The following is a 23,641-nucleotide window of genomic DNA, read 5'->3' as shown; positions in this document are numbered from 1 at the left end:
CAATTGTATTCATGTATTTGTGGCATGACCCAGATCTCCTTTACCAATTAAATGAAATGCCATATGCTCAGAAAATAAATAAATAAATAAATAAAATTTGTTTAGATAGATATTTAAAGGTTATTCCCTACCTTCTACAGCAACTTTGTGTGTATTCACTGGATATGATGGCTCCTAGAAATGACAGCTTTCTCAAATTAACTAGTCTGATACAAAGTTGCATTTTTTCACATTTAAGGTGATTTTTATTATTATTTCTTTTTAAGTAAGGTGTGTTATGGTTGGTCCTTTAATGTAGATTTCCCCTTATTTTTTCAGATACTTAAAGCTTCAAAAGAAAAGTTCCTACATCAGGAGGACCAGCCCTAACCATACGCTACAAAAGGGGAGCAGATGGTTGTAATAGACCTCACGATGTAATTACTGAGCAGTTCAGGGTTTGGGGAGTGAACACTAAGATATTGTAAATGGGTTATAGCCAACTGTTATTTTAGTACACTTTTTTTTTTTTTAAACATTTGGATGTTTAATTTACATTCCTGTCTAATTTTTTTTGTCAAGTTCAGTGAATTCACTAGTTTTATTTTTCTTCTGTGTTTGTGACAGGGTTGTGAATTAGACTTGCATTTTCTACGTACTGTTCAAGCAATTTGTTAATATTCTATTTATAAAGTAGCAGCAAGTACATTTTTTCAGATTTTAATATATATCTTTTGTTGTGGATTCATACAGTATGTACAGAGCAGTTTGGTCAAATGAAGCGCATAATATTATGAATTTTTACATGTTTTATAACTGCTGATATAGCATACAGCCTAAATGCATTTTATTGGAAACACTAATCAGATACACACTGAGCTGTGAAGTTTGACTTATATCTCTTTGCACTGATGTTATGTCAACAGTTACACTACATCAATTTCAGGTCATTTAGAAATAGTCTAACAATTTACAAAATGTTTATGTTTAATTTGTAGCAGTAAAATTGCAGATTACTAAATTATGGTTTTTCACAAACTTTTATGTTTGAATTACAGCTCTTTATGCACATTTGATTTTAAAGCAAATATAAGTCTTGAAACTAGATAATGGTCTGACAGGGAATCAGTGTAGATTAAAGCCAAGCTGAGTAGCTTGAATCAAGTTGAGTTTAGTAAAATTCTTCTATTTTGATCAAGAAGCTAATGGTACCACAGCTGCATCAGGAAGCGGGATTCGGTGAGCTGCTGTCAAAGTCAAATTTGCATAAATGCTGGTCATATGAATAAAAAAATCACCTTTGCAGCTATAACCTTAGAAAAATAGGATGTTGAAATTTAAGACCTGTAATTGTTAATGCTCTTATAAATGGTACATTTCTGAAATTTGACTTTAGTTTAGAATTTTAATATAACAGGTGTTTACTTATTGCATGCTGCTATTCCACAATTATAAAGACACATTTTATTCTTTGGCATTTTGCGTATATTCCTTCTTGGCTCAGGAATAACTGACTTGATTTTAAGATATTACCAAGTCTGAAGTGGGATATCAGAAGAAAGCAAGCTGAGTTTTAAAAAGAAGCAATGCTGTACCCTAACAGTGGCTGTGTTTCAGTTGACAGGGAGATTTAAGAAATAAAAATTTGTAACTTTTTTTGAAGATTTTACATGCTTGCATCTGTAGTGAAAGGGACATAATATATGCTTATTTTGGGGATGGGGATTTCTGTAAGACTCCACATAGTGATTGTTAAAAGTGAATAGCAAACAGAGAAGATTTCCCGAGTTGTTTTGTGGGGCTTTTCAGGAAAGCAATAATACTCTTAGACTGTGATGTGGTTTGGGACAGGATGCTCTTATTGGAGTAAAAGTAGCTGTGATTGTGAATTGCAGAGCAATAATTTCTACAAAGCCATATTTTCTGTGGAAGCTTGAGAATAATTTTAGACTGGTGAATGGAGAATTTTTTTATATCATAATGGCAGCCTATTTGTAGGATTATGGGACTGAGAGAGTTTAATATGCTGTGATCAAATTTTAAACACTTGTTATTGAGTATGTGATTTTATGTGCTTCATGTTTACAAGAATACACCAACCTGGGCAAGGTCAAGAGGACTATAAAAAAAATGTATATTTAATCTGTTTTAATGTTTGGCTGCAATAAAACACAGAAGAATACCTTTGTGTTTCTAGCGTTGTTTTTGACTAACTATATTTTAGCTATGGAGATAAATATTTACTTCAGCTACTAAGTAATGTTGCTATTTTTCAAATAACCATTAGATTAATATATATATATATATGTTATATATATGAAAATGCAATATACCATGATGAAGAAATCTAGCAAGCAGATGTGGTTCTTTTGGTACTTCAGTTTGTGGCCATTTCCTCCTGTCCTATCACTGGCCGGCACTGAAAACAGTGAAAACATGAAAAATAGTTTTGTTATTTATGGAGAAATCTATTCATTTTGACAGCACCTAATACGTACATTGCACAGAAAGCAATTCATTTTAATTAATTAATTCATTCATTAAAAAAGTTTTACACGTAATTTTGAAAAGTTAAAGTTTCTGGAGGAAATGGAGAAATTGAGGAAAAAATGGGAAGGGAAAGAAGGGCTGAAAATAATGTTTGGTTTGGTTAGTGATAGAACAGACTTGAGAAGGTTTACCATCTTATATCTCTGCCTTTGAAATAGATGATATTTTTACGTCTTTCTCAAAAATAGCATAATTACAAACATTTCCACCATCAAGGCTAGCTAGAGATCAGTTTGAGAGAATAAAGCAGTATATGCTGAGTATGATGTTGGAAAGAATTCTTAGATATGATTGGTGAGAGCCAGGGAACAAAAAAGATCTCTAGAGCTAACGAGGTCAAGCTTTCATAACTTCCAAAGCAGCTATGTGGAAGGCGAACTTGGAATAAATAAAGGTGATGGGAGAAGCTTTGGTGAAATCACTGATATCTAATTTGTCAAAATAGAGATTTAATAAAAGTCTAGGAGAATCTGAAAAAACAATGAAGCTTGGAGCAGAAGTAGGTACAGATTGCTGTAGGTAAAATGCTGTTCGAGCCTCAGTAATATAGAAATGGGAAGCTGGGCAGCTTCTGTTGAGAAGCTGGGGTTAAAAAAAAAAGTGGGGAGAGGAAAGGGGCAGAAGAGGATCACTGAGTGGCCTGGACAGAACTAGAGAGCTGGTGTCAGGTGAGAACACCCCTTTTGGCAATAGGGAAAAATACAGAAGAAATGGGTGGTTAATTCCTGTGCTGTAGCATGGTTTATTATCCTGCAATTATATGTTCGTGTGCTTTGAGACAGAGTGAATTTTTACTATAAAATAGTACATAATATAAACAACATGAATTAAAAAAAATGGGAATAGGATAATGTAAACCTTTTATGTCTCCTCTGGATATGTGCGTTTGCTCTTTTAAAAATAATTAAAACATCTGTGAATACACTAAAAGATGGGCTTAACCATGTGTTTATTTATTTATTTATTGTGTTGTATGTGGAAAAAAACCCAAAACACGATATTTCAGCAAGTACTCAAGAACACTTGGACTGTTATAGTAACTTATTTTGTAGATCTTTTTCATTTCTTCACTTGACCGTGTCAGGATTTTATGATGTGATTGAAGAGATGAATGACTTCCACCATTACCATATTTATTTGACTTTACCGTATCATAATGTAGTTAGTATTCACTGTGCCTTGGGTGGAGTGCAAGAGTCTGAGGTGTAATATCTGCATGTTGTGGAGTGGCAGCTGTCAGCTAGTAATAAGGAGTGAAATTATTTTCTGTCCATGCAATTATGTCTATATATATAGACATATGCATACATATATATAGATTTTTTTTTTTCTTTAAGCCAACTGATCTTTCTATTAGTACTCTCTAAGAAGTATTCTGGAAATAAAATATTGAAAGTTTTGGGGGGAAGGAAATTGGAAAGAGAATGACCATGTTAGAATGATGAGGCAAGATGCATGCAATGTTGCAGAGCGGAGCAGCTTCAGGAAATGCTGCGAGGGGAGAAGAGCAGGAGAGCGCAGGCCAGGCGCCATAAGTTCTGTCTGCCCAACATGCACACAGTATGCAGGATTCTGCTGCAGCGCACAGCATGTCTTTTGCCACAGTTAATGTTTAGATACTTACAAACATGCAGGTTAAATTATTTTAAAAGTTACACTAAGGCTAATGATTCCAAGTGCCCAAGTAATTTCTGAAAATGAGATTTAGGCTCCCAATCTATTTCAGTGCTTTCTACTCTTTAATCGAATAGATGTAAATATAAATATTAAAATATGTAATAATAACTAATAATAATTTAATAATCCAGTAGTTTCTAAATGGCAAACACAACTTTACACACATACCATGCAAACTATTTTGTATCACTTAAATCTACGAAATACCTAAAGGAGAAAAACTATGAAATATTCTATGACAGAAACAGCTATGTAACATTGTGAAGCATCTACTGAAAGTGACTTTTTATTCAACTACAGTTTAGACAGTAGATTGTGGTTAATTTAAAAAATAAAATCATATTTACTCAATTATACCCAATCACATTTTAAAGTGTAAGCTATAATTTTATTTATAATGTGACTTCATTTATTTATGAAAATGTTTTACAACTCAGCTTTTATTTTAACTCTTGATCATAACCTATTAATGTAAATCTATTTCATTGAAATTATATTTTTAATATTCCAGGAAAAAGTGAAAAAGAAACTGAACAAGAAATAAAAGATAAAGGTAAGTCTCTTGCATTTAAAAATATACTGTGCAGAAATTCAAAATTATACTTTCTGGAAGAACTAATTAAATTAGACTAAATAGTATTGCTACTTAGTCTCTGAATATCTTACATAGATAGTCTGGGTTTGAACAGCCATATGATGTGCCTGTTTTTGTAAGTAAACAATCATGCAGTCCATTCCAAAGCTGAAAATCCTGATTTTCCCTTTTAGATGGGCACAGATTGCAGTAATTCCGTATCAGCAGCCCCTCCTGACAGGGAGGGGGCCTTCGGCAGGCTCCTGTTGAGATCTGCTGTTTCGGCCTCCGCCGTTTTTGCGTGTCGGGAGGTTCGGCAGCAGAGCCTCCAGGGCAGCTTGTGCGGTGGTAGCTTCCCAGGGAGTTACTGCTGCCGCGCTGTGGTGTTAACCACAGATATCCTGCATGCATATCTGCCTAAGATTTCTTACTGCAGTCTCCCAAGCAGAAGTTTGTGTGTTTTTCTTGCATGGGGCTATTTGTAAAGGTGTGGTCTATTCCTTAGAAGCATTTGAGCAAATCCGTAAGGCAGTGCAAGGGAACGTCCCTTCATGCAGGGTTTATGTGGCAGCTGGCATAGCAGAGGTGTAGTCCTTGCAGTTCTTATTTTAAAGATTGAGCCTCGAGGCTGCCTCAGTAGTGGACATATGTTTTCTGCGGGTAGATTTGTCAGTATTCTGCTCCTAGTTCGGTGCTACAGAGGCCAGAGCACTAGCGCACAGTTCAAAGACGTGGTTGGGAGGCAGGCCGAGTGGCCAGGGCCCAAACGCCCAGGTTGGCGCTGCAGTAGCTGGGTTTGTGCAGCACCCTGCCCGCCTTGGTGACGCTTGTCTCAGATAAGTAGAAGCCACGTATGGATGGCAGTGCTTCCTAGTGTACGTGTATTGTGTCATCACCTTCACTGTTGTTATTTCTGACCTTGAGCTGCTTTGTGGCTCTAAGCAGATGCAGTTGTGTTGGAGGTACATCCATCCGTGCATATAGCAGGATGTACCATCCGGGAAAACTGGTAGGTACATCAGAAAGACACCAGATGGCACTAAAATCAGCCTGCTTCAACTCAGTGTTCGCTCTGCAAGAGTTTGTCTAGTTTAGATTAGGGTAAAAATGTAGAGAGGCAGATTTCATGGAGAAGTGAGTGGTACTGAAGGGTTTTCAGGTCTCTGCTTCCTGCACTGTCATTGAGGTTGGCCGTTTTCATTCCCTCTCTCTGCAGGAAGTTTGCACAGTCCCTGTCACCTAGATCACATTTTTATCTGCCTCTAGCTGTATGATTTCACCTAACATTATGTAAAAGCCTTGGGTCCTGGGCTCAGGCATGGCCTACAGAACATATCTAGCAAAGAAAGCTCCTTCATTAGTACTAGCTGGAGAAAAAGGCAGTCAGGAATCCTACTGCCAGCTGCTGCTCTTTTGACTTCCTTAGTCATATCCTTCCAATTCTCCTGTATAGTTTGTATTTTTTGGATCTGAATACTTGGCAAGGAAATATTTTACGATCATACTAGTTTTGGTTTGCTTATATTTGCATCTATATATAAGACTATAGGGCTTTCAAACCATTCTACTTATGTTTTAAATATTAATAGTTAAGTATTGAATACAGTTAATGTAATTGTTTTTAATTATTTGGATTTATAAAGACTAATAGACTTTCTGTGACTGAGAGAGTCACAGAGTTCAGAGTGTTCAGAGTGGATCTTACCACATTATCAGTTTTCACTGCCACAATCTTCATTGCACATTGTTAGCCTAATGTTTTAAAATTTAATATCTTTCAATAATTTTTAATACTTGTTTAATAATACTTTATCAAATCTATTAGAAGCCTTACTGAAACTTCAACTGAATTTTCCGCCCCTCATACACAGTAAAAAATGAACATCAAACACTAACTTCCACAATAACAGCTTCTAGAATATAAATGTCTTTCAGAATATATCAGTCTGGGCTTTCAAGGGGATTAATGGCATTACATTTTTATTATAAGAGGATTTATGATCCATAAGGTGCTATATCGATTTTTTCATGTTGACTGATATAGAAGATGTGGAAAAAAAGTAAGTGTTCCTGGCAAACCCTTTCAACTGGTGTTTGACAGGATGCAAAGATAGTGAATTATTAAAAAGATTTTATCATTCACTGCTTTTTTTTCAGTCCTTACTGTCTTCCCAATAGTGTTTCTGATTAATCATCTTTTTTATATAATTAAAATTTATATTTAGAGGCTGTGCATACTGTGTGCTTCAATTTCTTTACCCTCATTCCAGGTCTCTCTCTTTGAAAAACACGAGCAGATGTAAAAAAAAAAAAAAAAAAAAAAAAAAATGAGGTATATGAATAGATTGCTTACTTGTATCTTGTTGGCTTTTGTTTTGAGGTTTTGAGTTTTTCACTAATGTATTAGTGGGAGATAATAGCAGCTCTAGCAAGTTGTTTCTGTTCTTAGCAGCTATCACTTGTTCAGCCTTTATAGCTGCTTCAGTTTGCCCGCTCTCTTAAAATCCTTGATATGTCCTTTTCTTCACTGTTAGCATGCATAGCACCCTTGTTCAATTCCTGGGCTGTTCTAAGCTTTTTTCTGCTTTGTCTTTGTTTTAAATAGATACATAAGGTATATGAGTTGGTATCAGCTGAAGCACATTTTCTTGCATTTAAAAACATAGTTGCAAAAGTTATTAAACTACAGAAATTGTAGGGTTCCTTACCCTACATGACAAACTTGAAACAGGTTGCAGTCTTTAATGAGCTTTCTCACATGCTGCCCCTCAGGATAAAGAATGACTAGAGATCTTTTGCTATTAGTTCATTATGACTTTCTTTTCTATTTTCTACCCACTCAAGTATATTTCTCAAGTGACAAAGCACCAAAAAAAACAACGAAAAAGTTACTGAGTTGTGATAGTATATGTGTGTTATAGAGAAAGTTAATTTAAACAGTGTATGAAGAAAAAAGACCTGATATTTTGGGTGAGTATCTGTCTCTGTCTAGGAAGAAAAATTCATTACTCAGAAAAAGGAATTCTTCAATGCTAATCTTAGAAGATGAAATAGATAATTTACTTCTAAGCTATTTTCCAACAGAATATCAGTAGTGTTTTATAATCTAATTTGAACTCTAACCTGTATATTAACTTCATAGATAATTCTCTGAAAATTCAAAATGAAATAGTACATAGTGTACTAATACTTCAGGTTTGCCCTGCCCTACATAATTAAGAAGGGTTGTCTGCCTTATTCACAAGAAGGTAATCAACCTAATACCTCAAGCAGTTGAAGAGAGAATTGAGAGTTGAAGACGTATCAGTCCATTCATTTATTTCACTGGTAGTACAATCCAGAGCATTTATACAGCATCCATTAAGCCTCATTCCATATGAGGTGTATTAGTTGTGAACACATAGGATAGTAAAACTTAATTTTAAGTAGGGAGCTTCTGTTTTGTACTTTGGCTTGTCATATATTGAATATGCATTGATATTGCTGAAGAAAAGGCATAAAACCTGGAAAAACCATTTCTGCTATTGAGGTATTTCTTTCACCCACTGAACGTTGGCATAGGTAATTACAAAAGAAATTTTTACTTTTCAAAACTCCCTTACCTCAAACAAGATATGTAATCTGTGGAGTTTAAACTGCTGTTCCTCTGGCTAAGTGCAGGCGTTTGCAAAAGGGGTGAGATGCGTCTCGCTAAAACTTGCCTGGCTGCATTGGCTGTCGAATGAGCTTACCCACTTAACTCGCCTCCAGTATGGTCACCTCAGGTAGCTGAGCTGCAGCCATACAAAATCTACTTCTAAAAGTGTACAAGCTACTGATTTCCTTATTCAGATATGTAATTAAAGCCTGTGTCAAATATGAGCTGTGGACCGAATGACCAATGTTGTTCTTCATAAAAGTTCTACAGGTCTCAAAGTCCAAAAATGTTGCATAACACTGTGTTGAACCAAATGCATGCAGTGCAAGATCATCAGTATCTACTTTTGTACAGAAAATCAATCAGGAAATTCATCTCTGGTTTTATATAAGAGTTGCCTAATTCTAGTCTTTGAATGAAGCCAAGACTCATCTCTCAAAGGAGAGATGAATTATGGAAATATGTGCCACAAATAAAATTATTATTCTGTAATTGTTTCTTATGAACAACATCTAATCAACAAAAAATAATTTCAGAAGGAAAACCCTGTAGAACGGTTTTTACTGCAATGGAAATTGTTTCTGGAGTAACTGCTGCTAAAGATTTATTATAGTCATTAAATTCAGCAGCTTTATTAGTCCCTAAAATGCCTCTGTTTTTATTGTCTGATTGCTTCCCCAGATAAGCTGATTGCAGTGGTTTTGCCTGTTCCAGAAGTACAGCTTAGAATGATCTCTTAATTATTGTAGTGTTGCTGGCTTTAAATTGACCAGTTGTAGTTACTTGCTTTTCATATCTTCTAACATTTCCTTTACGGAAACTAGTAACAACAAGTGGTGGCTATAGCTCACCAAGTGAGGTGTTTTTGGTCATGATCAAGTTCATGTTCTTCAAGTGCCCACTGAAATGCTCATTTCAGGTGCCCATCTTTTAACTGGATAAATAAATTATCCATCTACAAGTTTCACAGCAGGGATAGCAGGGTGGTACCTGTGGTACCTCTGGAAATTGCTTTCTTAGACTTCAGCAGTTTAAGATTGGCACAAGCAGCCTTCATCTAGAATGATTATGAGAGAGCATCACGTATAGAGGTTTTCAATGTGTTTAAGGAGTTGTGGAGCAAGTGAGGGGTCCATTTTGCTTGGTTTGTTTTCCCCTAGTAGAAATGGGCAACAAAACTCCCTCCAGTGACAACAACTGAAACTCACTTATGAGATGCTTTCTTATATAGGGCTTTGTTATATAGGACATCGATCTAAGTTGTCCTTTGCTCCACACTACTTCCAGGGCTCTGAACATAAGAACGGGAGCAGAGAGCATAGAAAAGGGAATAGTTAGTACTCAGAGCAGAAGGTGGAGAAGAGGAGGAAAAGGTAGCAAGAATGTGTGGAATACTGCTCAAGCTGGTCCTAGTTGAGATTTCTGCAGGATAGTAAGTGATATTTTATCCAATTCTGGCTAATAAAGCATAATTCTTATGAGAAACCAGACTGATCTTGAGCTTCAATGTCATAGCCATATCTCTGTCAAGAAAATGAGTTTTCCTTAGCCTGGCTGTATTCAGATGAAATGTGTGAAAATATGTCAAAATGGAGACCTGACTGTTTCTCCTGTGGAGGATAGAGATAAGGATTAATTTAATCTTTTTAATAATTATTATTAGTTTTTTTGTTTTTGTATAAACTTTGTACCAGTTTGTTCTGTATTGCTTTAAACTTAACGTCAGATGTAGCCAATTTTTCTATAAACTAGCAATATGATATACTAGTAATATACTAGCATATAATTTTCAGTGTTAGTTCATATAATTAGTTGGCTTGGAAGCATTTACTACACTAATATAATGGAATTATTTGGCATTTTATGCCAATTTCAACCCTTTTGTTCCACTCAGTTATATAGGACCATTTGAGGACATGTGTCTAGAAATACTAGAGATTCATTCTTAGATTTTGTTTATTCCTTAGGCAAATTTTTGGATTAAAAGTTTAAAAGTTTGAAGAAATTCCACTTCCATTTTAATTATGGGAAAAAATCAACATCAGAGTTACAAAATAATTTGCCTGATTATATTTTTGAACAGTTGCTTCTTTAAGGAAAAAAAAAAAGCTGATTTGCTTAGATGAATATTTGCAGAACTTTTTTTTTTTTTTAACATAGTTTTGCTTTTAGCGTAGAAAGGTGATAATAGTACCTGTAACTGAGATTTACTTTCAGTTGTAAGGCATAGTTTTTAATTGCTTAACTGCCTACAATTTCTCTGGACATAAACCATTGAGGTGAAAATTTCCATCAGGAACACAACTTTGGAAATTTCTTTCTAAAAAATGCATTTTATAAGCTTTGAAGGAAAAACTTCAGAAGCTGCACAAAATGTTTATTTTCACTAATTCATTTGTTTTTCCTAGTGTTTAAATTGAAGGAAAAAAAAAAAAAAAAAAAAGTAGAGTCAGTGTATGTTGTTCCTTCCACAGGAGAATTTAGCCTTAACAGATAAAAAAAAATATATATATGGTCAACACATGTATGTGGGAACTGATATTCATCAGTGGATTCCCAGAGATATAGCAGGGCTTCCCTGCCTACATGGGGACACCTTGATTTAGGTGCTTTCATCTGAAGCAACCAGTGCAAGCTAGGAGTATATGAACGTTTAACTAGAGAGCAAAGAGCTACTCAGCCAAGCGCTGCTGCTGAACTGAGTAGTTGTATTGCGTCTAACTGAGGCAACGATAGTTTGCAGATAAATAACTTGGTGCTGCATTATGTGTACAAACAGGAGAAGTGTTTCTTGCCAGAGGACCAAAAAGGAAGAGCTAGAGCAGAGCATCAAGGTCAGGAACAGCCTGGGAGATGGTGGTTCCAGGAGAAGGAAATGGAGGAGATGAACAGAAGATTAAGGATTCATAAGATGCTGCAGAACGTAAAAGCATATGTGCTTAATGCTTGCTAAGAGAAGTCAAGGAATCTGATATTTACACATTTATATTTTTGAAATTCAATATTATTTTATTGGCACAGAGCTATGAGGATTCTCAGTTACACTGGCAACTAGTATGGGGAGCTTCTTTGAGAAATTTCCTTTTATTAAGAAATGAGAGAATGGAGCTTGCCTGCTTAACTTTGACACCAAGGTGCCATGAGGTGTATAAATGTATTACAGGAATTGTAGAAACAATTGTAGAACCAGGTGGGGGCTTGGAAGTTTATTTAGTCTATGTTGCTGGCCAAAAAACCGCATCAACTACGTGTCTTTTCTGGCAGATCATTTTACAACATGTTCTTAAAATTTTCTATTAATAAGAATTTCATAACTGCCCTCATCAATCTGTTCTGCAGTACCCATAGATACTGTTTCCAGATGATCAAGCCAATTTTTTTCTTGTGCCAGTTTAAAGCCTTTCATTCCTTGACCTAGCTATGGTGATATAAAGAACTTATTCCTTCCATCTCTATATCTGCTTTGTACATAGTAGTTGTATGTAACTCTCTTACAGTGAGACAAACGCTTTACTCTTAGCTTTTTCCCATTCATTTCTGCTTGTATAGATGTGAAGAGTTGGCTCCTCAGACAATTCAAGACAAAAATATTTTTAAAAGTCCTTCAGAAGTGAGAAATTCCATCACCCTTTATTCAATTAGTTATTTATCACATGATGCATTTTTCATCTTGAGTATCTAGCAGTGCATTCATTATTTTTCAAGTGGTGCTTTTCTGTGCTTTACAAAAAAAGGCTATCGCTGCCTTTGGTGATGATAAGGTCCCTTTCATCATAAAAAGCACAAATGCATATGTATTTTAGCTTTCATATGCGAAAATGGGTATATAAAATATATATTTTGTTGTAATTTGTTTGATCCCATTGCAGACTATTTAGTTTATGGCATCTTTGATACAGGCAGAAGGGAAATACAGGATCACTTGTCATCACTGGCCAAAGTTTATTCTTCAACCAAATAAGCTAGTCTGTGATTTCCTATGAGACTTTTTCCTAGCTTGTTGTTTTGGCAGTGGAAACTCTTTTCTATGAGGAAGTCTTTTGTCATCCACTGTGTCATCAGTCTTCTGCAATTCTATGACAGAGGGCAACAAGCCTCCTGTTACTTCTAGGGAACCATTATTGAAAATTCTCAGTCTTATTCTTGCAAGGCCATAAAATGATGTGTAAAAGAATTATTAGCACTTTGATACTCAATCAGATAACTGTAAATCTCCCAAACAGTTGTGTGATCATGCATTTCGTCAGATACATAAATTCATAAGTCATTGGAGAAAAAAAATGCTTTTTTTGCCTCTGAAACAAGATCAGTTAACTTCTTTGTAACATCCAATTTAATATATTGGGTCACATCTGCTAAAGGATTATTACACTAGAAGGAGGCAATGTATAATTTATTAAAATACCCCTGCAGGAATAGCAGGCTATCTATTTAATATACAGAAATGCTTGATGGTTATACTGAAAGCTCCCAGATGAATCCTTAAGCATAGGAGTAAAATGAGCAAATGAAAATAATTGCTCATTATATAATGTTTACTGTGTTATATTGGTGCCTAGCAGCTGAATAATATTTATGCTAACAGTTCTTTTTCAGCTTTGCATATTGATCTCCTGCTGGTCTAGAGCTGATATATGGTTGCACTGAAAATGGAAAGATAATACTTTTTTTTTCTAATGGAGGCTGGCAAAAAGGCTCTTCCAACAACGCGTCATCAAAGTCATAGGGAGGGGAAAGAAGTCTTAGAATTTTGTGCCAAAGACGTCTGGGATTTTCATTCACTCTCTCTTCTGAGCTGTTTCTGTCTCATCTCCTTGTAAGGCCCTGTGAAAAAGAAACAATGGGCTGCAGGCAGCGAGAGCGTCTCAGCGGGTGGGAAAGCCTGTCTTTCCATCGCCTCAACGGAGAGTCACTGTTGCTGTACTTAACAAGTTGGAGAAGGACCAAGTGATTCTGTATCTTTCTGTGACCCCTGAAAGTTAGCAAGCTGACAGTTACCCATCCTGTCTTAGTAACACCACAGTTTCTGTGTAACTGAATAATGTTAGATTTCGATTCATGGCACAGGAACTGAGAATTAACTTTTATGTTCTACATCGTTTCTTGCATGTACAGCCTCAGGCAGCAGAAGCAAACCCAATGTTTGAGAGTGGTGTCCAGCTGGAAGCTTCCTAGACCATATCTAGCTTTCTAGACCTTGTCTAGTCCCACCATACTGGGACTGACAAGCTTCAGAGGTTCCCTGCTAACAACAAACGACACTTTTACTTAAGAGCTGTGAGCTCAGCCTATATGGAAAGTTCTTTTGCAGACTTGCTTTATTTCTCTTTTATCAGTCCCTGGGACCAATGACACCAGATTGGTTTGCACCTGGTTTTGAGAAAGTCAGGCATCAGAATTAGCAATGGTCTTGTGAAACTGAGGTGCAAAGTTTGTGCATGCATTATTTGATCAAACCGCATTTTGATTTGCATTTTGCAAATGTGGATGTGCATTACTCCACATCTGGAGTATTGTGTCCAGTTCTGGATTCCGCAGTACAAGAGGGATGTGGAGCTGCTGGAGAGAGTCCAGCGCAGGGCCACAAGGATGATCAGGGGCCTGGAACATCTGCCCTATGAGGAGAGGCTGAGGGAGCTGGGCCTGTTCAGCCTGGAGAAGAGAAGGCTGAGAGGGGATCTAATCAGTGTCTATAAGTACCTCAAGGGAGGCAGTGACGAGGATGGTGCTGGTCTCTTTTCACTGGTGGCCATTGACAGAACTAGAGGTAATGGCCACAAACTGAAACACCAAAAGTTCCGTAGGAACTTAAGGAAAAAATTTTTAACAGTGAGGGTGACAGAGCCCTGGAACAGGCTGCCCGGAGAGGTTGTGGAGTCTCCTTCTCTGGAGATCTTCCAAACCCACTTGGATGCAGTCCTGTGCCACGTGCTCTAGGTGACCCTGCGTGTGCAGGGGGGTTGGACTAGATGACCTCTAGAGGTCCCTTAAGCATTGTGTGATTCTATGATTACCTGTTAATCCTTTCTAAATGCAAGGTTCTAGGATCGATGGATCCTTGCTCTTATGCTAGTTCTGTGAGTTATGCTGGATATTAGTATGTGAATGTTTAGAACAGAAGCCAAGTTGAGATCCTTTTATTGTTTGCTTGAAAACAAAATAAATCCATCACTTTCATCACTTATTAACTGTTAATGTTTAAGCCATAGAAAGATAGAATGCCAACCACAGGCTGAAATAAATTCAGTTCATTTATATTTTCTATGGACAAAAACAAAAGATTCAGAAATCATCTGTATTGTGCTAATTTGACATAATTGCTCTATGCTACAGTTCCTGGAAAAAGAAATTTTGTTTGAAAAAACATTAAATTAAAAAGTACAAAGCATCTCTTTGATCCATTTGATTACCTCGTAACTGCGTTCAAGTCATAGGTTACAGTGAAACTCGTACCTGGTTTGGAGAGCAAAAACATATTAATGCACTGAAATTCTTTCCACATTCTGCACCCTATTTGATAGTTTATACTGAAAGAGGAGTAAGCCTGTGTAAGTCTTTCATGTAGCTTTTCACATCTGGTAGTTAATGCCCTAAAACTTTAGTCATTTTAATTATAAAGAGGGTCAATAGGAGTGTAGTAATAATGTAGTGCTGCTTTAGTACCTTTCCTTTAACGATGTTAAGACATTTTTATATTTAAAGCTTCTTAAGACCTTTATGAATAAGTAAATGGGATTTGTTGGGATTGCTTCAAACACTGCTTAAAATTCTATCTTCCTCCTCTGAAAAGCAACATCATCTATTTAACTGTGCCTACCAAAGCTGCAGGATAGGTTGTAGAGGAAATTCAAGGTATATCCAAATTGTCTGAGTTCAGTTTTGGACATAACAATAAAAGTTTTGATCGCCTTTGGTTCTTTCTGTTTAAGACTTTTACCTCATACAAAAACAGTCAAAACTCTAGAGGGAGACCCTCTAATTCTTAAGCTGGCTTAGTATTGGTTTAGTATTAACCGTGGCTTGATCTTTCTGTGTGGTTCCTCCTAGATAAATGATTTGTGTGCCTAAAGCTTAGGCCAGGATCAGGATTTTGGTGAGGGGAAGGTGTTATTTAACGAATCATGAGCATAGCTTCTAGCAGCATGTGGCTGGTCTGGGTATCACTAAATGGTGAACATGACAGCCTTGGAAGCAAAATAAAATATTACTAATTACAATTCCTTGTAAAGGACATCCAACATACTTACATTGCATTATAGCAATATTGTGGTATTAAGCTGAATGCATTAGATCTCATTATTCCCTTGAAAGCAAAGGAAAAACAATGGTGTTTGGGCTTAGCTTAACACAGATCAATCATGCCTTTTTCTGTTGAAATTCTCAAATAGAAAATAATGGTTTTGTTTCTTTTTATTCTATTACTGATTTATTGACAAGAGGAGAAAAAAAACAATAATACCCATCTTAAACAATATATATGCTTCTAAATGCAAAAATACATAACCTGTAGTTATTTTTATCAAGGAATATATATTTTAAAGGAAATGCAAGAGCAAAGTTTGCCTACAACACATGTAAAGAAAAGAAGTTTTCTGCTGTTAAGTTCTTTATAAGTGCATCTCAATGTTTCTTGCATGTAATACACTTAATGCAACTAAACAGAGCTTGTTTGAATGATTGTTATAGAGTAAATACTTCTTTAAGGTGACACAATTCAGTTTACTTCAAATACAATTTGCATTACACATTTTAATTCAAAATTTGCTACATACTGCTATGGCCCTGCTCATGTGTGATAATTTTCTTAAGCTACTGAAGCTTGATCACTTAAACCTTAACCTGCATTTCAGTGCTCAACCTGCTTTGAGCAGGAAGTTGGATTAGATGACTGTGAGGTCCCTTTCACCCTGAAAAAAATTAACAATTCTTTCAACCTTTTAATTTTTTTTTGTTTTTAGACAGATCAGGTACTCAAGTGTCTGCACACAGCTTTAGAAAAGATTAACATTTCCTGGTAATGCTATTATTCAAAATAATCTTATAAATGTGGGAAAAATGACATAGTTCTTCCCTGTCTAATGAATCATTTAGATGACTTGGGCAGCTGTGGGGGGAAAAAAAACAACAAAAACTTTAAATATACAAGATGAAAAACCCTTGATGAAAAACTCTGCAAAGTTATTCGATTTTAGGCCTGAAGATTACTTTTTCCCGTAGGATTTTGTGACAGTAATGAATAAATAGGAAATCAATTTCTTTACAGCTTATTTTGAAAATACTGTATTGGAAAATCATGCACTTTACCAGTACAGTACTGGTCTGTAATTAAAACCTCCTTCAAACGATTACTGTGAAATATGAAAAAGAAAGTAATGAAATGTGTGTATTTAAATCTTTTCTAGCTAAAAAGAAGAAGAAACCGAAACTCTTAAACAAGTTTGATAAGACCATTAAAGCTGAACTAGATGCTGCAGAAAAATTACGTAAAAAAGTAAGTTTTGAATGTTTTGTTCGGAATTGTAGATTGTAACCAAATTAATATGTATGAACATTCACTTGGAAACAGGGAGTACTTTTTGATTTCCTTTTCTGAAATTAACTGTTTTAAAATTAAATATCCAGGGCACATTTGTACTTCCATTTTCACTTCTGTCTGGTAGTTTGTTGTTGTTTTGTTTTGTTTTTTTAATCTTGACTCTACAATCATTCATGTCCATTAGTTCATCTTTAACCTTGAAAGTTTGTACCTTAACTGGTGAAATTTTGATCTGAAATTCCAAAGGAGAAGTGTATTTCTTTTTTTCTAAGTATCTGTATGGTGCTTAATGCAGCACTGTGTGCTATCCAACAGAATAACTCTAACTGTTCAACTCCTGGTCTTCCTGTGTGAGAGAAACTGGTATTGAGGCCATCAAAAAAGTGCTTAAATCAATTATGTGGAGCAGGGTTATATCTGTCATATCAACCATGACGTGCAGTCCCCCCAGAAGAGCTCTTGTCCATTTGAGATTGGTAGTCAGCTATTATAAAGGAACTTAGAATTATGCAAGTGTGTTAATATGGATCTGTCTGTAAGTGTTCATGTACTTCATGAGCAGTAGCTGCAAAGGTGTTTCTGCTGCGATCCTGCCTGCCTCTCAAGAGTCTTTCTACTCCCATGAACTTCTCGGAGGATGAAACCGGCATTCGTGCTTTTCACCAAGGGCAATCCCTTTCAGTGATCTTGAATGTAATACTTTTGGCTCTGGAAAATGAAAACAAAACCCCCTCCTCATATGTCTTCTGTGATAGCTTCCAATTTTATTCCTTTTATTTATAAGTTTCAGAAAAAAAAAAAAAGACCGTGTCAATGATGCCTCTTTACCAAATGTCACATTGCATAGTGAAGCAAAACTATTTGCTTGACTGTTAGAAATGAAACTCCTTAAGCTTTTTGGGTATAAACCTTGTAGAACACTGCTATGCCTCACAGACAGTCCTAGCACACAGAGAAGAACTGCAGGTCTGCCCTAGATTTAAGAGGGCTGAATGTACCACGTACAGTACGGTGTAAAAAAAAAAAAAAAAAACACAACTCTGCAGGCGTAGCATTTTTCATATTTTCTTAATTTTCAGAAGATTTTTAACTGTGCATGTTTAGGTTTATATTGCCATCCATGCAGCCTCAGAGTTTCTTTACGTCTACGCTTGTCCTAGACTGTTTCTGATGCTTCTTTTCTGTAGAAGCTTTTTTTTGATGTGGTAGAAAATGTGCTTTGATACTCAACTGCTACTTAAACAGTTGATTGATCAGACTGAGACATAGCAGAAAATTCTGATGTTCCTATAACATCAGCTGACTGATTTCCCATCTGTGTCTCTTGGTGAACTGCAAGCAGTCATGGCTTTCTTGTAGGAAGTAGGAAAAGCTTAGTAGCAAACCAGATGCATGTAATATTTATTTGAAGATAGGAAGACACTTGTGTATAATAACTGACTCATGTTTATACAGCTGTAAGTGTTGGATGTGGCTGCAGGATTGGATGCCAAGTATTGTAGAGCAGTGCTTAGCTCCCATTTAACAGAGCTGCTGGTTCTTCTCAGCTTCCATCCTTGTTTGCTAATCAGTATCAATCATGAGAAGAAGATGCAGAGAATATGTGAAGGTCTGAGGAACATAATAATTATTCTGAAAATTCAGAGAAAGGATTCATATATTTACAAATGGTTCAGTCCTTCCAAGAGTCACAGTTACTATACAGCTGGTCATATGCAGAGATGAAATTTCTAGTTATGTATAGAACTTTATTATTGTTCGATATGTTACATTCCAATTTGTGATATCTGTATAGTCTTTACTGTACATTTTGGTATAGTAAAGTGATAGTCATCTCAGTATTTTGTTTTTACAGTCAACAAAGGAAAAGTGAGTAAAAAAAACAAAACTATTAATTTTTATTGTAGGAAATGGATGTATTGTTTCATGACAAATCACAATAAATTTCTCACAAGTAAGCAGCAAAATTAAACAAATATGTGAGTGAAACCTGTTGATTTGCGATCTGGATTTTTTATATTTTTGTTTCTAATTAGAAATAACTAATATTATATTATGCCATTTTTGTGCAAATAAAATCTCTGTCTTCCAGGGAAAAGTTGAAGAGGCTTTAAGGGCCTTTGAAGCATTAGTGAATCAGTACCCACAGAGTCCACGAGCAAGATATGGAAAAGCACAGGTACTCAAAAAAGTGACAAATTTTAAAATAAAATAAATAAGATAAGCATGTGTTAACAGTGAAATTATAGAAATGGACAGACTTCATTTATAATTTTGCAGACATTTTCTAAAAAAAAAATAGTTGATCTGTGAAATTGTATACGTTTCTGTTGTCCTTACTTCCTCAGGTACTTTGTCTTGCTTTAGTGTAGCTTTAGTCTAGAGGCGTGAAGGGTAAATAGCACAAAAAGATGTATAGTCCCTACAGTTTTCATGCAAACTGGGAATGGGAAGAGAGAAACTCAGCTGATGCCCTACTGATTAACAGGCAGAACTTAGTCATTGCATGCTGGTTGCTACAGCTGGCAAATCAACACATGTCAGTCTACTCTGTGCTAACTGCTGCTTTTTGCTTAGTGAGGAATATCAAGAGGGATACAGGAAGGGCAAGAGATTTTCAGTTTGTAAAGGGAGACTGTTAAAGGATAAAGAATGCAAATTTGTAGTCAAGGAAACTTAATTAGTTCTTTTGCTTGTGGAGTAAGCTTTTCTGTTGTAGATATTGCCCTCCAGAAAAAGAAAGCAATGGAAAATAAACCCTACGTTCATAACAACTTATGCCGTTTTGCAGTGTCTCAGAAGATAAGGCTTGTATTTTTATAAATGGTAGGACTATCCCACTGAACTGTTTTTAATAAAAGCCTGTTTGAACTCAGTTTCATCCAGATGAACAAAGTGAAATCTTCACAGGGCAGGGGAATTGTGTTGTTACCCAATTAATGAGGTGTTTGGATAGGAGTCGCAACCGCTTTGCACTTGGTGGATTATAGACACGCTAAAATCACAGCCGCAGTTATCTGAAAACTTACCACAAAAGCTCTTGATACGCAGTAGGCTGATCCTTTAATGCTGTCTGCAAGGGATAGTCTGCTGAACTCTTTACCCTCTTACACTGGCAGAAAACGTAACTTTGCATGTATGTTGAGCACAGTTTTCTGTTAAATTATGCATTTAATACTTACCTCTATTATGAATCCATGGTTATATATAAGAGAATACTCTTCCTGTCTCCTCATTAGCTCATTGTCTTTACGGAGGAAGGCAAATAATTCAAGCCATGCTTCTTCCCACTTAGAATTCTTCCCAGTGACCCAACTTACTTGCTGCTTTACAATAATCTGTAATCACTATACACTACCTTAGCAATGCTTAGAGGAGCTACAGACCAAGATCTAGACTGATAATTAGCATACAGTTATTGGGAATATGTAAAAACAGTTACAAATTTATTTCCATTTTCAGTGGTCTTTGTACGCTCTCGTTAATGTGTGACACTTTTTATGGAACAGCCACGTTAGCATGACTGATGGCACTTTTATTGGATCAAGTCTGTCTTAGATGAAGCTGTTTGCAAACAATGGGAAATTTACTGACAGATGGATTAGGATTTACATTAGAAGGCACTTTTGCTTTTAAAGAAGTATTTATACCAACAAAGTGCATTTACATCACTATCAATAAAACTGCAGAGAGGGGTAAGTCTAAAAGTCAGGATTTTGCCACAAGAGTGTATGCTCCCCTTCCCTATGAAGCGCAAGCCAACACTGCATGATAATTTTGTAGATTCTGCTTTCATTAAGATGTGAGGATTAATTTTCTTATTCTGCAAATAACTTGTTTTCTCCAAAGTTCAGCAAGAGATTTTTTTTTTTTTCCAAAAATCTCAGCAATTCCCGATTTGAATTCTGGAGTTAAGGAGCTATCCTTAGATGTCAAAACTATTCAACAGAAATAGCATCTTTAAGGGTGAGAAAAATGGTAGACAAGAGAGATCTTATCCTTATGGATAATATATAATTTGTAGCATCTATATTGATGAAATTAATCAGTTCTGATTTCTTTGCCTCTTTCTTATATACCTCTTACTATCCTCTACCCTGCAACTTCCTCAAAAAAGGGAAGAGCAAACTTACTAGTGAATATTAATCAGAAAAATAAATAATCTTTTAAAATTGATTTCTGAATTTATCTCTGAAAACCACATATTGACCCTGACTTGCAGTTGATCTCAGCCAATTGGGGCTGAATAAGTATACTATTGGATATTTTCCATATTCAATTTCAAAACAGCAGAACACGTCGCTGAATATGGAGAAGCCTGGGGAAAAAAAATGGTTAAATTATTTTTATAAATGGATTAATTGATAAAACAATGAATTTCAATTGACCAGTGTGTATTACCACTGATGAGGTGTTTGTGATGCATCTACACTTTGCTCTGCTAATTGGCTTAGGAAGATCAAAGAAGATTAAGAAAAAATCATAAAAAAAAAAGATTCAAAAATTCAGCGTATGACACAGTCTTTTTTTTTTTTTTTTCCTCAGAAGTTGAAACATTATCAGAATGCCCTGCCACTGGCGAAATCAGTAGTAGTTGCTACTTGGTTCACTGAACCTGTAATTTCACAGCAAAGGTCTTATACTTTATTTGGTATCTGCTCTTGAACTTGATGAATGAATTAAAGTTCTTGAAGCATTATGTGCGTAAAACTAAAATCTGGCTCAGGAAAGTTTTTGTGCGAAATCATGCATGAATATCAGAAAAAAAATGTTTATGTGTTTGAATTTACATCTTGCTATGGGCATAAAGGTTGGTACACAAAAAATGCATACACTTTTTTTTTTTTTTAACATATTATTGCAGAGAGCAAGATTTAGCCACCTTTTCCTAAAGCACAACCAACTAGCCTTTCCTTGTTCTTTCAAAATTGTAAAGATTAAAGATAGTTTGAAAATAATCCTATGACCAAAACATTACAAAGTTTTCCATTAGAGAAAATAAGATTAATTCAAAACAGTAGGTTATTAAGTATTCTAATAATGATTTTATGATTCCACCTAGTCTGAAGATGACTTAGCTGAGAAAATGCGAAGTAATGAGATGTTGCAGCAAGCCATCAACACCTATGATGAGGTGGCCAGTCTACCAAATGTCCCTTCAGATCTGATGAAACTGAGCTTGAAACGAGAAGCAGACAGACAGCAATTTCTTGGTAAGATCTGAGCCTGGGTTAAAATTGCGAAAGATGTGTGAACAAGACTTTAGAAGATCGGGAATGACTTAAAAGCATCTTGAATTTTCAGTAGAATATAGATTTCTAATTTGTTAAAGACATATGAAGAATTTTTTTTTAATATAATGTTGAACTGATATTTACAATTTTCTGAATGCCAACAGAGCCTTCAGATAATTATGCAGTACCTGCTATGAGTAGCTATGGTTAAATTGGTTTAAGATGCTCCCAAAAGATCTTTTTGACAGAGAAAAGAGATTTTTTTTTTTTAATGAACAAGACTTATGGGGACATTAATGCCCTACATAAGGTCAGAATAGAATGGAATTGAACGTAGGAGTTGATGTTTCATCTTGCAAAGTTTTCCTTGTGTTGGTGTTTTGGAAAGTTTTGTTTTTGAAAAGAAGATGTATAGATAATATAGAGTATAGAGTATAACAATGCACACATAGTAAATGTTTTGTAAAATCTATGTGAAAGGTGTTAACATACTATTATAAAATTGTAATTTTAAAGTATACCTTTGTCAGAAGAAACCATATGTTTGTTATTCCTCCTAATTTTCTGTCAATGTTATTTGTTTAATTAACTGAATCTATTCCATTCCTTTCCAGACTGAGTTACCAGTAGGAACAACTTTGGTAGATATTAGACATAAGCCTAAGATAGCCATGTGAATTGCAAAGCATCCTGTAACTACTCAGCTGATATTCATGATCCTATTTAAAAAATAAAAGAAAAGAAAAGAAAAAAAGAAAAAAAGTAAAATAGCTAAATGATCAGCCAATAGATTTATTTAAATAATAATAATAATAAGGCAGACAGTCACTTAACTGCAGACCTGTATTCATTAATTTAGGAAACACTCTTTTGAAGCACTGGTATAGTGGCCCTTTACACAACTTTTGTGTTTATCTGTCCTTTGCTTTTCTGAAATTTGCCTGTTAAACTGATAGGTGAATTTCATGATTTTCTGAAGCTGATATATATATCAGCTCCTATATTTAACTTATACCACTGCCTTAAGCAACAGTAGGAAGCCTCAAAGGAAGGCGAAAAACAAAGTAGTAAAAAGGAATAGAAACATCTGAAGATTTAGATCTCAAACCTGAGATGTACAAGAATTGTGGTTACTATATTGAAACACAGCCAAGTTAGGTGAAGAAAAGAGTTCTAATAGCATGAACTGGATTTTAAGATCAGCTTGTTTTGACCTTACTATGCTTCAGCAAGACCTTTTCTAAGACGCCAGTGTGCACAATTTTAAGTATATAAAACATATTTATTTTCACTGGAACTGTTTCTTGATTGTAACATGTGCTTAATAATTTAATTAATTGAGAAGTAAGTTCATTTTAAAGCATTACTGTTTTTGCTAAGCAATTTTACATCTACAAATGAAAGAGTTACCAAAGTTTAAAAAATATTTGTTACTGCTACACTGTGAACAATTT

The 23,641-nt window shown here is 35.4% G+C and overlaps 1 protein-coding gene across 1 annotated transcript in view; it reads left to right on the top strand.

Annotated features, from left to right (window-relative positions):
• Positions 1-23,641, top strand: part of ASPH (aspartate beta-hydroxylase) — a 100,575-nt gene that overhangs the window by 56,436 nt on the left and 20,498 nt on the right. The window contains exons 16-19 of the mRNA XM_088540173.1: positions 4,718-4,759; positions 16,820-16,908; positions 19,046-19,132; positions 22,016-22,166. Of these exons, the coding sequence (XP_088396299.1) occupies positions 4,718-4,759; positions 16,820-16,908; positions 19,046-19,132; positions 22,016-22,166 (369 nt within the window). The remainder of the gene's footprint in view (positions 1-4,717; positions 4,760-16,819; positions 16,909-19,045; positions 19,133-22,015; positions 22,167-23,641) is intronic.

Source organism: Tinamus guttatus, unplaced genomic scaffold (assembly GCF_059628265.1).
Source record: "Tinamus guttatus ecotype Peru unplaced genomic scaffold, ASM5962826v1 Tinamus_guttatus_pri_ptg000056l, whole genome shotgun sequence".
Taxonomy (NCBI): Eukaryota; Metazoa; Chordata; class Aves; order Tinamiformes; family Tinamidae; genus Tinamus; species Tinamus guttatus.
Note: the sequence above shows the minus strand (reverse complement) of the source record. Positions and strands in the feature narration are given on the sequence as shown.